At 45.0% G+C, this 17,938-nt stretch overlaps 1 protein-coding gene across 4 annotated transcripts in view; it reads left to right on the plus strand.

Annotated features, from left to right (window-relative positions):
* Nucleotides 1-17,938, plus strand: part of PANK4 (pantothenate kinase 4 (inactive)) — a 109,464-nt gene that overhangs the window by 35,337 nt on the left and 56,189 nt on the right. For 3 of the 4 annotated variants that reach the window (XR_012234074.1, XR_012234076.1, XM_073585383.1), the window contains exons 1-4: nt 3,068-3,221; nt 10,020-10,102; nt 16,840-17,048; nt 17,228-17,411. Coding sequence is in view for 2 of the 4 variants with exons in the window: in XM_073585383.1 (XP_073441484.1) it covers nt 3,104-3,221; nt 10,020-10,102; nt 16,840-17,048; nt 17,228-17,411 (594 nt within the window). In the remaining 2 variants the exon portion in view is untranslated. Of the gene's footprint in view, nt 1-3,067; nt 3,222-10,019; nt 10,103-16,839; nt 17,049-17,227; nt 17,412-17,938 lie in introns of those variants that run through there. The other variant, XM_073585384.1, reaches the window with a different exon arrangement.

The following is a 17,938-nucleotide window of genomic DNA, read 5'->3' on the forward strand; positions in this document are numbered from 1 at the left end:
GGGTGGAGAGCGGGGCTGGGGTGGAGCCTGGGTGGAGTCTCAAGGGGGCCCTGAAAATTTTGCCAGTATGGGGCCCCAAAATTCCTAGTAGAGCCCTGTGTGTATATATGTGTATACAGGGCCGGCGTTAGGGGCAGGCAGACCAGGCAGCTGCCTAGGGCCCCCGCTCCCCAAGGGGCCCTCAGCTAGCGGCACATCATGCCACCGCTATGGGGCCCCTATTAGGAAGGGGGGCCCGCCTGCCCCCAGCGCCGACTCCCCCGCCACCACCGCATTGAAGGAGGCAATGATGGGATTGGAGGAGAGACGCTCCATCTGACGCTCCCTCTCCCATCATTCCCCGCTCTGCCTCCGACACAGCGGGTGCGTGATGACATCATCGCTCACTCACTGTGTGCCGGGCAGAGCAGGAGACAGGAGTCGGGAGCAGCGCAGGCACGAGGAAAAGGTGAGGAGTGTTTTTTTTTTTTTTTTTTTTTAATCAGTGTGAGTACTGGAATGTGGGGCCATTCTGGGAGAGCTGTATACTATGCTGGGCTATATACCATGCTGGGCTGTATACTATGCTGGGCTATATACCATGCTGGGCCCTTCTGGGAGAGCTGTATACTTTGCTGGGCTATATACCATGCTGGGCTATATGCCATGCTGGGCTATATGCCATGCTGGGTTGTATACCATGCTGGGCTATATACAGTACTATACTGGGCTATATACCATGCTGGGCTGTATACCATGCTGGGCTGTATACCATGCTGGGCTGTATACCATGCTGGGCTATATACCAAGCTGGGCTATATACCATGCTGGGCTATATACCATGCTGGGCTATATACCGTGATGGGCTGTATACTATGCTTGGCTATATATCATGCTGGGCTGTATACTATGCTGGGCTGTATAATATCCTGGGCTATATACCATGCTGGGCTGTATACCATGCTGGGCTGGGCTATATACCATGGTGGGGCGGGGCTATATACCATGGTGGGGCTGGGCTATATACCATGGTGGGGCTGGGCTACATACCATGTGGGGCTGGGCCACATACCTTGTGGGGCTGGGCTATATACCATGTGGGACTGGGCTATATACCATGTGGGACTGGGCTATATACCATGGTGGGCTGTGCTAGATAACGTGTGGTGCTGGGCTATATACCATGCGGCTGTGTTATATACCATGGGGGGTACATTTTACATTATATTATATGGGGGAGGCTGTGTTATATAATATGGGGCTGTATTATATTTATTATATTCTATGGGGGGTGATTGCATCATACTTTGAGGGGACTACATTGTACTATATGAGGAGGCTACATTGTATTCTATGAGGGGCTAGATTATATTGTATGGGGGTTTCATTATACTATGAGGGGGCTACATTATGTTCTATGGGGGCTACATTATACTATATGAGGAGGGCTACATTGTATTCTATGGAGGGGCTACAATATACTATATAAGGGGCTGCATTATATCCTATGAGGGGGTTGCCATATATTCTATGGAGGGGCTACATTATACTATATGGGGGGGCTGCATTATATTCTATGGGGGGGTTACATTATATTCTGTGGAGTGGCTGCATTATACTCTGGTGTAGCTGCATTATTCTCTAAGGGGTGGCTGCATTATATGTAAAGTCCAGAAATAGAAGGCGAGAACCATCACAATAGTCCACACATCCGAACCATCATACGTGTATGAAAGAGACGCAGCCAGCAATACAACTGTTTAACCCTTAGGTGCACATTCATTGAAAATAAGCTAATCCACATAGCAACAAATAGTAGAAAAGAGAACGGCACTCACCAGGTCCTGTGGAAGCGCCTTTGTAGCGCGAAACGATCGTCGTTGCTATTTCCTTTTTCACCCGTTCGCCCGTTGATATGCTTTTATAATAAAGCCTTGGCTACATTACCCGGTGAGTGCCGTTCTCTTTTCTACTATTTTTTGGCTGCATTATAAGAGAAGGGCTGCATTATATTCTGTGGGGGGTTACATTATATTGTATGGTGGGGTTGCATTATACTCTGTGGGGTGGCTGCATTATGCTCTATGGGGTGGCATTATACTGTATCGAGGACTATGGGGAATACATTATATGAAGAACTATGGGGTGCATTATACTATGGGAAGTGAATTGTACTACATGGATGACTATGGTGGTGCATTATACTATATGGAGGACTATGGGGAGTGTATTATATGGAGGACTGAGGAGTGTATTATACTATATCGAGGACTATGGGGCACATTATATTATATGGAGGACTATGGGGTGTAAACTGTAGATGTGCTGCTGATAACATGATACTGTATGGGGACAGATTGATCCATTAGTGATTGTTCTGTCCCCATCATTCTTTCTCAGATGGTGTAAAGAGGCCTGGAAACAAGTGTTGAACAACTTCAAAATTGTCGAACACACTAGTTTAGGGGCCTGAACTCGGCGCATGTCAATACAACCGAAATGCTTCTGTGTGATGTGCAATATGTTAGCATTTGGGCCCACATTTTAAACTTTGCCTAAAACTGGCCCTGTATTTATATGTATGTGCGTGTGTATAACTATATATATAAATATATATATATATATAATGTATCTATGTGTGTGTATATATATAGTAATCTCGATAGATATATCGATAAATCGACAGATATATTTCAATATCTATAAATCAGATAGATATAAATCGATAGATCTATAAATCTAAAAAAATACAGCACAAAAAATGGAGCAGCACAATGTTCACCGGTGCACAACATTATATCCAATATGCCAAAATCCAAATATCAGTAAAAAGGAAGGCAGCACTCCATTTTAAAGTGAAAAAATGTGGTTTTTAATTCAGACCCACATGGCAAGCGACGTTTCGGCCACACTGAGCCTTTGTGTATGCGGACAGGCTCGGGCATCAGCACATCACCTATGCTAATATATATGCACATTCTCTGCAGGTTGTCCCCTTAGTAACGGTTTTGTGTGGCTGTGTGAGCGCTTGAGCTGCGCCCCTTTATACTCGGTCTTGCCTCATTATCATAATATATGCAGAACGTATTCAAATTTATGCGCAAAGCTTAGCAGGACATCCAACATGGCTGCAAGTGGAGGCAGAGGGAAGAGTGGAGCCAGCATGGACAAAAGCATCACCCTCCCCGCAGACGAGATATTCCGCAACTTGGAGAACGCCAAGCGCTTCGCTATTGACATTGGTGAGTCGGACGCCATTGATGCCCGGGCGAGCAAGAAGCGCTAATAAATGCCATCAGCCTCCCAGTTCTAGCAAGTTAGCCCGTCTACTCTATACTGCCCTTCACCGCATAGCCCTATGGGAAGTGTAGTTTCCTGTAGCTAATATCAGCTAGAGTCTGCATAGACTTCAAACTACATTTACCTGAAGTCTTTGCTGCTGCGTTGGTTTCTGGAAGTTGTAGTTTAAGCTGACCTCAGGCGAGTGTGTGCAACTGAGCGAAAAACTACACCTCCCGTGATACTCCTTCTGCTGTCTGTAGAGACGTGAAGTAGAAAGTAAACAACCTGCTGTAACTGTTTCCACCTCAGTGAAGTATACTGTGCGGTTTTCTGATGAATATCGTGCAGGGAGGGTTATATATGTATCAGTGCACTTACTGTTTACCACAGGAGGGCACCTAGTGGTGTGATGCAAGAGATTGGTGCGCTTAATTATTAACCCTCTCATGGGAGTGTCTGCTTTAATAATGGTGGCATACGTAAGTGTAGCGTCATATGTCAGCGGTAGCTGTAGTGTGAATTGAGACTTACAGCCCATATGGTGCTGCAGAGCTGCATGCTTAATTCTGCTGTATGGACCGTCAGACGACCTGTGTATGGCGTCATACAAAGCTACTTAGAGGGGCGTCCTGCCAGCAACGTGTAGTATCCACGGGATGAATAGGGCATTGGTGGGACCCCAACAGTTTGAGACGGGGGTTTCTGTGGAGCTCTAGACCACATTCGTGACTGACTCCATTCACTGATGTCGCAAGTGCACCCTACTGCTCTGTTCATATGGGGGATCCGGGACCCCCACTGGTGAGTGCCATTCTTGTGATGACCCCATTAAAGTGGTTGCCCAGCTTGGTGTGTAAGTTGCTTTAATGTGTGCGTAGTGCTAAAACATGAGGAAGCTTTCCTTCATTCATGCACCACTCGGAGCGTGGTCACGTCACCCGACGCATCACTGTCGTCTATTACTGTCCGATATTGCATTGTTCCTCGTCATTCCTTCCCCAGCACACCATGGACCCAGCGCTGGATGTTCTGGGTGGTCTGCTCCGGTTCCGGAAACAATGACTGCTTCAGCGGTTAGGTGATTGGTACAGCAAGTCATCAGACTTTAGGGTATGTGCACAAGTTGCGGATTCTGTTGCGGATCCGCAGCGGATTTGGTCCTACGGATCCGCGGCAGGTCTGCAGACATTGTACAGTACAATGCAAAGCAATGGGATTTCAAAACTGCAGTGCACATGCTGCGGCTTTTTCCGTGGTTTTAAATCCGCAGCATGTCAATTCTTCGGATTCCGCAGCAGTTTGACACATGTTCCATTGTCTAGGTGTCAAACCGCAAGGGAAAACCGCAGGCCAATCTTGAGATAAACCGCAGGTCACTTTACCTGCGGTTTTACCTGCAAATCCATGCGGAAAAATCCGCAGCTGAACCCGCACTGTGTGCACTCACCCTGAGGGTGTGTGCACACGTGGCGGATTGTCCTGCGGATTTTTCCGCGCGGATTTGTCAAAAACCGCAGGTAAAGTGACCTGCAGTTTTTCTGCGGTTTAGCCTGCGGTTTTATACCTGCCATGTAGCAGGTGCCAAACCGCAGTGGAATCCGCAAAAAGAATTGACATGCTGCTGTTTTGAAACTGCAGCAAATCCGCGCGGAAAAATCCGCACTGTGTGCACTGCGGTTTTCATTGATTATAATGGTACTGTACACCGCAGCAGAAACTGCTGCGGAACCACAGCAGAATCCTCAGCGTGTGCACACAGCCTTAGGCTAGTTTCACACTAGCGTTTATTCGACGCAGCGCACGGCGCAGCTAAGCCCCACCCCCTGCCGGCTCCCTGCCCGCCCCATCCGGTCATCGCCGCCTACTATCGCACATGGACGCTTGCGATCTGCGCACCCTATCTTTAGCATAGGGTGCGCAGATCGTGCGCTAGTAGGATTTTGGCGTGCGCTGCGCACTTTTGAAGGTGCGCCGTGCGCGCCGAAATCATGCTGCGTTCGGGGCGCACCTTCAAAAGTGCGCAGCGCACGCCAAAATCCTACTAGCGCACGGCGAGCGCACGATCTGCGCACCCTATGCTAAAGATAGGGTGCGCAGATCGCAAGCGTCCATGTGCGATAGTAGGCGGCGATAACCGGATGGGGCGGGCAGGGAGCCTGCAGGGGGCGGGGCTTAGCGGCGCCGTGCGCTGCGTCGAATAAACGCTAGTGTGAAACTAGCCTAACTGTGACCACTGCAGACAATCACAGGCTGCAGAGGTCCTATGATATTTGAATATTGCTGTCACTGTTTCCGGAGCAGCCTGTGCCGGCTCCACAGGGATGATGGGGATAGAATGCATTCATTTTTATTTTTTTGATAATCCATGCTGAAGAACATATATTCTATTTTATTTTTTTGAGTGCAGGTCCACCCCTTCAAGGGCTTGTTCATAGGAAGCATTTAAGGAAACCAGGATGGATGAACACAAAACTTAAGCACATGCTAAAAAGGAAGAAAAAAATGTTTATAAAATGGAAAGAGGGAGGCATATCTAATGAAGAATATAATGCTGTCTGCAGAACCTGCAGGGCACAAATCAGATTATCTAAAGCTGACAATGAATTGAGGCTTGCAAGAGATGTCAAAAGCAATAATAAAGGATTTTGGGGATATGTCAAAAGTAAAAGAAAAGTCAAAGATGCTATAGGATTTTTACAGGATGAAAATGATGAAATGGTAAGACAGGATGTTGAGAGGGCCGAACTTTTAAATTCCTATTTTGCATCTGTTTTCTCTCAGAAAGGAAATGTAACATCAACAGTTCTTCACTGACTGTCCTATTAAGGGAATAGAAGAATCCAGGATATCTATAAACAGAAAGATAGTGAGGAAACACTTAGCTAACCTAAATGAATTCAAGTCTCCAGGTCCAGATGAATTACACCCCAGAGTACTGAAGGAGATAGCAGAAGAAATTTTTGAACCCCTCTCCATAATCTTTGAAAATTCTTGGAGAACAGGAAAAGTCCCAGAAGACTGGAGAAGAGCAAATGTTGTTCCTATCTTCAAAAAGGGGAAGAAGGTGGACCCAGGCAACTATAGGCCGGTGAGTCTGACTTCTATACCAGGAAAGATCTTTGAACAAATTATTAAACAACATGTATGTCAGTACCTGGATAAGAATGAAGTGATTAAACAGAGTCAGCATGGGTTTGTAACTAATAAGTCATATCAGACTAGCTTAATTTCCTTCTATGATGGAATCACAGATTGGGTGGATCAAGGAAATGCTGTAGATATAGTATATCTTGACTTCAGCAAAGCATTTGACAAAGTATCTCATACAATCCTTATTGAAAAAATGACTAAGTATGGAATGGACAAGGCAACTGTTAGGTGGATTCATAACTGGCTTAGTGATCGGACCCAAAGAGTGGTCGTAAATGGCTGCACATCCAGTTGGAAGAATGTCTCAAGTGGGGTACCACAGGGCTCTGTCCTGGGCCCTGTATTGTTCAACATCTTTATCAACGACTTAGATGAAGGAATTGAGGGTAAACTGATTAAATTTGCCTATGACACAAAGCTAGGAGGGATAGCTAATTCTAGAGAAGAGAGAGAGAAAGGATTCAAAAAGATATAAATAAATTGGAGCAGTGGGCAGCAACTAACAGAATGGTTTTTAACAGGGAAAAATGCAAAGTACTACATCTGGGCAATAAAAATGAAAAAAGCATATGCAGAATGGGAGGAATAGGGCTAAGCAACAGCACATGTGAAAAAGACTTGGGTATACTAATAGATCACAGATTGAATATGAGTCAACAGTGTGATGCAGCAGCAAAATAGGCAAATGCAATTCTGGGATGTATTAACAGAAGCATACAGTCTAGATCACGTGAAGTCATTATTTCCCTCTACTCCTCTATGGTCAGACCTCATCTGTAATATTGTGTCCAGTTTTGGGCGCCACATTTTAAATAAGACATAAACAAACTGGAGCAAGTTCAGAAAAGAGCGACCAGAATGGTGACCGGTCTGCAAACCCTGTCTTATGAGGAAAGGTTGCAGGATTTGGGAATGTTTAGTTTGCAAAAGAGAAGACTGAGAGGAGACTTAATAGCTGTCTACAAATATCTAAAGGGCTGTCACATTGAAGAAGGATCATCTTTATTCTCATTTGCACAAGGAAAGACTAGAAGCAATGGGATGAAACTGAATGGGAGGAGACACAGATTAGATATTAGAAAAAACTTTTTCACAGAGTGATCAATGAGTGGAACAAGCTGCCACGAGAAGTGGTGAGTTCTCCTTCAATGGAAGTCTTCAAACAGAGGCTGGACAGACATCTGTCTGGGATGGTTTAGTGAATCCTGCTTTGAGCAGGGGGTTGGACCAGATGGCCCAGGAGGTCCCTTCCAACGCTACGATTCTATGATTTTTTTTTTTTTTTGCTGAATAATCCAAGTTTAGTAGGCCGATTTAATCTATCTGGATGACCCATGTTCACATATTGCATTTCTATAAAGAAAAATAGAGAAACGTTTTTGTTGCAGTTTTTAGGGGAAAAAAATGCAACAAGGCCGCGACGTGTGAACACCCCCTAATGACTGTGCTACAAGATGCAATTATAATGTAAAAGTAAATGCACAGTGAAACGTTTGTTTATGCAGAAAGTCAACTGCAGTCACTTTTTTTTTGTTCTTTGGGTCAAAACGGCATAATCTGCCTTTACTCCTAGGGTGTGAGAACGAGCAGTGAGGCAGCTGTATTCACATTGCAGCCACGGTGCATTTTTGTAGCCAAAATCCTGGTAATATCGCAACTTTATTGGCACAATTTAATTAAAACTAAAAAAAAATAAAATGTAAAAAAACAGCATGGTTGCAAAATGTGAACGCTGCTGAATGTTGAGGCCAGGAGGAGCCATCAATTAACCACTGCAGTTTTTTTTATTTTGTAGTGGAACAGCTGCGTCATCTGCAAAACCCGGTTAGTGACCCTACAGGCGATGCTCCCAATTATTCTCCATTAACGCAAACTGTCTTATATCTTCATGATGGTAAATGGCTCAATGTGCAGTGTGTACGCGCCCCTATATAATGCTATAGCGGCACTATAGGCATATAAATATATAACCTTGTGCGATCACTCGCTAAGCAGGATCAGCGCTTCTGTAATCTCGCCGAACTCTTAAAGGGACGTCTTAATCTCTCTCAATCTAGAGATCTTTGTGTAGATGTATGTTTTTGGCTATTCTTGTCATGCACAGGTCCACCTATGGATGATCGCTATTTTACACTTCAATACAATATACTACATAAGTCACAAATAACATATTTTTTTGTGATCATTGTGATTTCATTTTTGCTCTCCAAACAGTATGTAAATAGTTATTCCCATTTTTTTTAGATGGATACATTTGCAAAGTGCTTGTAAAAACTAGAAAACCAGCAAATTTGCAATTTACCTTTTAAAATGTGGCCCTGTTTTTCTTAAATTTTTACAGGAATTTTTTTTTTTTTTTTTTTTTACTCCTTGTGGCCAATGGGATCTTTCTAGCAGTGGTGGTTGGACTTTCGAAGTGCTCACAAGCTCTCTTCTCTATTGAGCTTGTAAGCACTACCCTGAGGTTGGCTGGATCACTGGAGCGCACGATTAGATGCCCCATATTGCTGCATTAGGGGCTGGTGCGTCCGTGGGGCCTGTGCTCAGTACCCGCTGGACAGAAGCTCTGTGGATCTTACTTCTCAGGATTCCTCTATGTCCCGTTAATCAAAAGCCACAACATCTGTTCGTCACGGCATTGAGCCGTCAATCAAAAGCCGCGTATACAATCCTAGGCGCTAATAGATTCACGAGCCTCCCGCCCCTGTTCAGCAGCCAGTGGCTACTGACCTGGTTTATGGTCCGCAGTCCCGCAGATAGATCCAACCATCCCAACTTGCTGGCTGTAAATCACCGATCACCGCTGATGGACTGCAGTGGTGGTCGGTGACTCGGGCAACAAGTCGTAAACAATAAAATTAAAAATCTCTCCGTTCTTGAGGATTTTTTTTAGCTAAATTGCAAAGTTGCTCTTTTTCTGCTGTCACAGTTGGAGACTTCTGATGATATGCAGGAGATTATTTTTGCAGTCCAGTCTGAGCCTAAAGGCGCAGAGATCAGCATCAGCAGCCCCGACCTATTAACCGTGTCTTGACTGTGGTCTTAGTCTCCTTTCTGCTGTCTGCACAGTCTATGACGGCACGGACTGTTCCCTGGCGCTGCCCTCTGTTTGCCAGGTTAGAAGGGAAATATTTCTCATGTAGAAAGACGCGGGTCCAGGGATTTGGGCTAGGGGTGAATAAGCTACAAATGTGCCAGACTTATGTGTTTGGATGTTTGCTCCAGTTTTTTTCTTTTCTGTTTTGTTTTTTTTTTTCCCCTATATTTACAAAGTCAGTAAATCTAAATAATCCTAGGGGTATCCCATATACAATATTTATCACCTATCCATCCATTTATAGATGATAAAAAAATAACATTCCCTGGGGTCCTTCTAATGGGACCCCTTACCCCATTGATCTCAAGAATGGAGGCGTCCGAAGTACCTTGTGACTGGTGCTGTATTGAGCATGTGCGACCACCATTGACTAGAGCCGTGGTCGCACATGCTCAATAATGCTCCATTCGCACACATGACTTTTTTAACCCCAATTCTCATAATATTCTCATGTCTGGTGTCAGTGTCTGCTGTGAATTATTTTCATTGTATGTCTGCTTTTCCTCCCCAGGTGGATCCCTAACAAAGTTGGCCTATTATTCTACTGTACAGCACAAAGTAGCCAAAGTCCGGTCATTTGATCATAGCGGGAAGGTAATGATTTATACGTTCACTTCTGCCATAAGTTACAGGGTTTTGTTTTGTGTTTTTTTTTATTACTGTGGTTAAGTCCAGATAATTTTAATTTTGAGTCAATTTCTTACAGTCTGAAGACTACTTAAGAGCTATTCTCATCTCCAAAATCCTATCCCAATATGTAGGAGGTATAATAATATTAGCAAATACTTCCAATTAGAATTGTAGTATAGTTCTTCTGATTAGCTATGTTGCTTACCCCATATGCAGAACATTGAAGAAGCTTAGGTATCCATGTTTCTGACCACTAGCAGCTAGCTGTCACTATGAGTGGTCATATCCATGGAGACCTAAGTTACTGCTTGCTTGTATATGGGGTGAGCTACATGGCTTATCAGGAGAACTATACTACATTTCTAATGGGAGGTGTTTTCTATTTTTATTATTATTCCTACTACATATTGGGATAGGATCTTGGAGGTACTCTTATCTCTTAACTAGTATTTATCATTACTTTATGGTCAATCCCCGTTACCCCTAGGCTTCCACCGATCCTAAAAATGAAGAAGCCTCAGTCTTTCCGCTGTATATCGGTGAAGTGTTGAATCCTGTAGGAGCTCTAGAGGTCAGACCCCAATGATCATAAAGTGAACTCCTAGTGATGTGCAAACATTTTTTTTTTTAAATAGAATACCTTTTTAGCAGGAATGTGAAATTGGTAAAAGTCTTGTGCTTTAAATCCTGTTCTTGTTAAATTTATTTCTCTATCGCTTCATTGGGGGACACAGGAAACCATGGTGTATGCTGCTGCCACTAGGAGGCTGACACTATACAGAAAAAAAGTTAGTTCCTCCTCCGCAGTGTACACCCCACCGGCAGGAAGTAGGATGTTCAGTTTAGCTTAGTGTCTGTCTCCGGTGGTTAACTCCGCCTCCTCCTGGCCGACTGTCACTCCGGCGGTTAGACACGCCCCCAGTAGCCTCCTTCAGTCGGCCTTTTCGGGTAGCGCCCTCTTCTCTCCCCCTTCAGTGGCGCATATTCAACGCGCACCTCGCTGAGGTCACCATTTTCTGGTGTTTGTTCCCGGAAGATGGCGTTTTTCTGAAGGAAACCGAACATCTCCTGCTGTCACTGTTAGTTCTGTTCAGGGGGGAAACTGGATTAAGAGGTAGGCTTCAGAACATGCATCTTCATGCCTGTATTTCTGCTCTGCAGACAGTCTCCCCTCAGCATATATCCTTCCGTCCCCTAACCTTCTAACTTTATGTAGAGTCACTGATGTAATAGTACTCTAGAATCGTGTAATTTCCTGGCCTAATTGTAATCTTCTGCCACATGGTCTCTAGTGCATCACTATGTCTGGTATAGCACACAGAGGCTTGGAGAGCTACGCTGCTAGCTTCTGTATTTGCCGCATGGCGTTGGCCTGGTAGGGGGTTTCACTCGCATGTTTTTTTCATCGGAGATCTGATTTAGTCACACGGCTGTTGTGTTTTCGGCCATTGCAGATATGTGCCTTGATTTCAGCAGAGCAACACTCAACCATTGCTTCACACATAAAGGTGCTGGAGCCCTGGCATAGCATCTGCTCCCATATCTACGGCTCACAGGCACTCGCCCTTCCTTTTTTCCTGCCATTTCAGGTGAGTCAGGAGTGTCCTCTTTCGCGTTCATCTGAGTCTTTTGCAGCTTTTGCCTAAGCACCCGTCTAATCACCACTCGTGGTGAGGTGCCGGCATTTATTGCTCCTGACGGGCTGCAGCTGCGGTTACAGGCTGCGTCCAGGTGAGTCAAATACACCTTTCAGATGCATATTTCATTGTTAATAACATCTGTGGTTTGTTAACACTTGAACGTAAGCACTACAATGTCCAAACGGAGCGGATCTCTGTACCACAGAGCGGATCTCGGTAGCAACATAACTTGATTCTCCACCCTCAGGTGGGTCAGACACTCTCGTGTCAGGTACGGATGGTCGCGGTTTTACTGCGGCATGCTCTGGACCCTATGTGCGAGTTGCCCCTCAGGAGTTTTTGCCACACCTTCTGATCAGTTTACAGCAGGTGTTACGTCTACCTTTAATGTTTGGCCAAAAGTAGTTTATAAGTTCTAGTCTGTCCTAAGGGCCTTCGAGCTACCACAATGCCTAAGCTCCTTATCTGTTGGAACTTACTTATTCTTTCTTACAGACGCCGGGTAAAGCCTCCAGCAGCTCAGACAGGTAACTTCTGACCGTGACTGGAAAATGTATCCCACCTCAGACAAGAGTGGAATCTGACTCTGCGCAAGCATCGACCAGGGTAGAAAGCTGCTCCAGTCTGGGATCCAAGGATGAGTCTGGTGATAACGCGTTTCTTCCTTCAGCTAGAATTGTATCTTTCCCAGTTATCCTCAGGCGTGTTGTCTTAGACTTAGGTAAGCGGGTCTACTCACCGCAATCCCCTCCCTGCTCCAGAGGGTCCAGGATGGATTTGGTCGTTTACATCGTCATACGGATTGACCTGCCTTTCGTCAGCCTAGTTGTCCCGTGGGGGTCTATTTTATCTACCTAGAGCCAACTTTCCTTACAGTTGACATAGTCCATGTTTTGCATGGACTTTTCTTGCTCGCCTAATCTCTTTTCTAAGTCCGGCTGGACTATTTTTTTCCATATCCACCCTCATCCCTGAATGATGGGTTTATCTTCCCTTTGATCTCAAAGTAATCCAGTAGCCTTCGTTCTACCTGCATAGTCGAGCAATCTGTTGTCTCTTCATAGCCATCCTGAGCCTACATCGCGACGATGAGATCCAGGTTATTCCCAGGTGCCATTCAGTACGTTTCCAGTGTTCGACTCTTTAGCAGGTTCCCAGTGGCCTGCTCTCAGGTCCTGTCATTTTCTCACAGAACGGACTTCAGCCGTTTCCAAACAAGGGGGTGCCTCGGTATAGCTCTTTTCTCCTGAGTGCTTCGCAAAATTGGACTACTTCTGCGGCTGCGAACCCTCCGGTTCCAAGTTTTGCACCACTATGGTCCTTCCTCTCCAAGAAGTGCATCCCTCAGGGATGCCAATGGCAAATTCACACAGTAATTGGTAAAATTCTATAGCTGCGTGGCCTAGCTTGCTCATCAGAGCATTCTTTCTAGACACCAGTCGGAAGATTTGACCGTCCCAACTGTCCAAAAATTTTTCTTGCATTTAGTCATGGGTTTTCGCCTATCGTTCCTATCTAAGGTTCCATTTGGGCTTTCGGTTTCATGAGCGAAATTATCCCCAAAGAAGTCCCTTACCAACTTTCCGTTCTTTCCATGTGGCTCCAATAGGCCAAATCATTGATGAGATCACCGGAAGGACAAGCGCTCTCCTTCCTCAGGCAAAACCTCGTCATTCTTCAGCGTTTTTTTCCTCAGCGTGACTTTGGGGATCTAGGTTTGAGTCCAGTCCATACTTGTTTTTCTCAGGAAGAAATTTTCTTCTTTCAGCATTTGCCTCCTGTGAATCGCATGATTTTCCCTTGTTCCATGAAGCTCTAATCCAGGTCCTGATTTCTTCAGGACTTTGGCGATATCTGCGTTTGCAACGGACGGGTTCCTTTTCCTTCCAGTTGGTAGCCTGTCCTTTCAGACTCTCAACCACCCTTGGGGTCTCACAGAGCCTGTAGCAGCCGTGGTGCACTTCCTGTGGATCAAGGGTCCACTCTCCATCATTCTGAATTCCCTTTCTTTCGTCCGCCTCAAACTTTTACTTTGTGACGCTCTCGCATCAGGCTGGGCAGCATGGTGGTCTTGCAGCGCTGGAGTCCTGGGTTCGAATCCCACCAAGGACAACATCTGCAAGGAGTTTGTATGTTCTCCCTGTGTTTGCGTGGGTTTCCTCCGGGCACTCCGGTTTCCTCCTACACTCCAAAGACATACTGATAGGGAATTTAGATTGTGAGCCCCATCACGGACAGTGATGAAAATATGTGCAAACTGTAAAGCGCTGCGGAGTATGTTAGCGCTATATAAAAATAAAGATTATTATTATTACCTTGCCACCACAACGGTATTTATCAAGCTCTGGCTTGAAGTGTACAGGTCCTCTGGCCTCCAGGTCAGCGTCTGTTTGTAGAGTCGCCGGCTCAGAAAGGACTGCGTTCTTTTGAGTATGATGTACTCTGCCCGGCAGTGTGTGTCCTCCTGGCGGTACTCTTTGTGCCTTCGTCTGGCACCTCTGCAGTGCGATGACATGTCCTCCACAGGTCCATGAGGTGTTCTTCAGAGCCCATGCCTAGCTTTGGCAAGTGCCGATTGGGGTAAAAGACCTCGCAGGTGACCTTGCAGGTGACGAGGGTGACTTCCTCGTCCTGATTGGAGTTGTTTGCTGTTCCCTCCCCTTGGGGACTGCTTTGGGACGTCCCATGGTTTACTGTGTCCCCCCAATGAAGCGATAGAGAAAACAGGATTTTTAGTTGCTTACCGTAAAATCTGTTTCTCGGAGCCTTCATTGGGGGACACAGCACCCTCGGAAGCTGAACAGCTCCATTACTACATAATATTGTTACAGTGTGGATTTGTGTTTTCTGTGTTTTTATTTCGTCTACAGATTACTTCTCCTACTGCTTTCTCACTAACTGAACATCCTACTTCCTGCCGGTAGGGTGTACACTTCGGAGGAGGAGCTAACTTTTTTTCTGCATAGTGTCAGTCTCCTAGTGGCAGCAGCATACACCATGGTTTCCTGTGTCCCCCAATGAAGGCTCAGAGAAACAGATTTTACGGTAAGCAACTAAAAATCCTGTTTTTGTCAATGTTTTTCATATCTTATTTATCTTTCAAATCACAGTCTGTATTTAAAAAAATGAATAAATAAAAAAATTGCAATTTTCACACTGAACGCTGGAGCTTTGCTAAACATCTACTTCCTATTACTGCAGGAAATGCACATGTACACCAGCAGAAATTGACTGAATCCTATCTGATCTTTTGTATTGAAGCATCTAATGACCATGTTCAGGGATGGGGAGAAGGAGAGCTGGGACATCAGCTATTGTGAATGGTGCATCCTGTATTATCTACTGTATGTAGAGGTGTTATCAGTCATTGAAAAGAAGGGGGAGGAGGTGAGCTGTGACATCACCGATTGTGAATGGTGGATTGTGTTCTCTACTGTATATGGAAGTGTTATCAGTCATTATACAGGAGGAGGCGGTGAGCTGTGACGTCACCAATTGTGAATGGTGGATCGTGTCATAAGCTGTGTATAAAGGTATTGCCATTGTAATCCTGCCTGTAATGATAATATCACCTATATATGGATACAGAATATCCATAAACCACTCACGCAATAGTATAAAATTAATATGGTTTTATTCAACATTCATTTTAAAAACGTGTATTATACAAACAAAAAAACCCCACGTATTTGAGGTTTATAACAAAGAGGGCACTACAAGTACAAGAAAGAGGGTGGTAAGTCAAGCACTATAATATAAGGCAAAAGTACCACATCAGATCAAATCAGTTCATCATAAGAAATGTGATTACCAAATGGACATTTTATAAATTATTCTGTAATAAATTTGATCCATGCCACTTTAGATTAAATCAGTTCATGTTACGAAATACGGTTACCAAATGGACAACTGATGAATAAGTCTGTAATAGATCACGGTATAGTCCAAATGAATCATGCAAATGGAATTGTTGAGAAGTCAATGCTTACCCATGATATGATGTATCAATTCATAAGACGCAAATGCCCCAATGCGCGTTTCGCTCACATGCTTTCTCAAGGGGAGTGTGTCAGTTACTCTCTCCTGTCATCGTTACATACATAAGCCACTCAAATACAGGCCAGTAGTAGCCGCCCCCAGGTGCATCAGGTCCTGCACTTTTCTCCAGTGCGTGTCAGAGGAGAAAATGTCTCCATAACGTCATCGACACACGCCAATAGTTTAGAGACGCCTTCATTGGTGCAGGGATCATGGATTTAGTGTGCATGTGCATATTGGCTCAATTTTAGTGAAGTACATCGGATATCACCATATTTACATAGTCCCCATACTAAAATAACAGATCCTATCAGCTATATAGGTAGAGTGCAGAAAATGTACACACAAACACATACAAATCTCTAATGTGTGTGCATATTTTCTGGACTCCACTTGTGTAGTAGATTTGGCTGATGGGATCTTTTATTTTAGTATGGGGATTATGAAAATTTGGCAATACCCTTCCGCCTTCCCGAGCATGGATGGGGAGGGGGGCTTCTGCCTTCCCGAGCATGGATGGGGAGGGGGGTTTCTGCCTTCACGAGGATAGGTTGGGGAGGGGGGTTTCTGCCTTCACGAGGATAGGTTGGGGAGGGGGGCTTTTGCCTTCCTGAGGATGGGGGACTTCTGTCTTCCCGAGGATGAGGATCTGCTCAGCCCAACTGAATGGAGCAGAGGTGCACACACGCATATGTTCATTGACTATGGAACTGGTGGAGTAAGCCGAGCGCCGTCCTCTGCAGTCCTATTGGCAGTGAACAGACCGGAGATCAATAACGTGCATGCATCTCCGCTGCATTCTGATGGGGCTGAGCAGTGCCCCATACTTGGGATCGCAGGGGGTCTCGCAACAATTAGTGCATTATTCCCCATGTTATGGATCAGGGATAATGTTCGGTTTTGGGAATACGCGTTTTTGGGCTTAATTAAAGCTATATGTCATGAGTGCTCCCCACCTCAGATGATTAGAAGTGTGTAAATAGAGGGTATTGTCTGTCTCTTATTAATATTTTTCCCTCTTAGGATGCAGGCCGAGCATTATTATATGAAATATCGGAGCAAGAAGAGATCACGGCCCGACTGCATTTCATCAAATTTGAAAATGCCTACATAGAAACCTGCCTGGACTTCATCAAGGACCATCTGGTGAATACGGAGACCAAGGTTATAAAGGCGACTGGCGGGGGAGCCTACAAATTCAAAGACTTAATCGAAAAGAAATTAGGATTAAAGTAAGTAATTCGTTCAGGATGAGCCACATCGTGGAGGCAGTGAGCCGGTGGGGTTCTGGCCACTAGCCATGTGGCTTTCTAGAAGAGCTATCGTATTTGGCACATGTTGGCAATGTGGCACACAGTTTTTCACTAATTACAATAATAATTACACAATATTATATATTTTTTTCCTTTAGAGTTGACAAGGAGGATGAGATGACCTGTCTGATAAAGGGCTGCAACTTCGTGCTGAAGAATATTCCTCATGAGGCATTTGTGTATGTGAAGCATGCGGATCCTGAGTTTCGGTTTCAGACCACTCACCCCAATATTTTCCCCTATTTACTAGTGAGCATCGGCTCCGGAGTATCGATAGTTAAGGTAAGTTTTAATACTTTTGTTTTTGCTATCACAATAGGTCGCCAGTTGTGATGAGCGAACGTGCTGGGATAAGGTGTTATCTGAGCATGCTTGGGTGCTGAGTGTCTTCGGCGTGCTCAAAGAAAATGCTCGAGTCCCCGCTCCTGCTTGTCTCGCGGCTGTTCGACAACCTCAACATGTGCAGGAATAGCCTAACAAACAGGTAATCCCTGTGTGTGTTGTGGCTGTTGAACCGCCGCGAGACATGCAGGAGCAGGGACACGAGCCTTTTTTTCGAGTACACCGAAGACACTCTTTTAGGATGAGCATGCTCAGGTAACGCCTTATTCGAGCACGCTCGCTCATAACTACTCGCCAGTTAAAGGGATTCCCTTTTGAAGACGCTATTTTTTTTCCAAGTTTGAAAGTTATCCTGATGCCGTGAGATAGGAGATTACTTTTCCAACTGCTGAGGTCCCCACAGGTCTCAAGAACCGGCCCAGCGTGATTGGAGACAGGGTCGATTGTGTTCACTGCTCCATTAATTC

The sequence above is a fragment of the Dendrobates tinctorius genome, unplaced genomic scaffold, assembly GCF_039654945.1.
Source record: "Dendrobates tinctorius isolate UK_male_01 unplaced genomic scaffold, ASM3965494v1 ptg000086l, whole genome shotgun sequence".
NCBI lineage: Eukaryota > Metazoa > Chordata > Amphibia > Anura > Dendrobatidae > Dendrobates > Dendrobates tinctorius.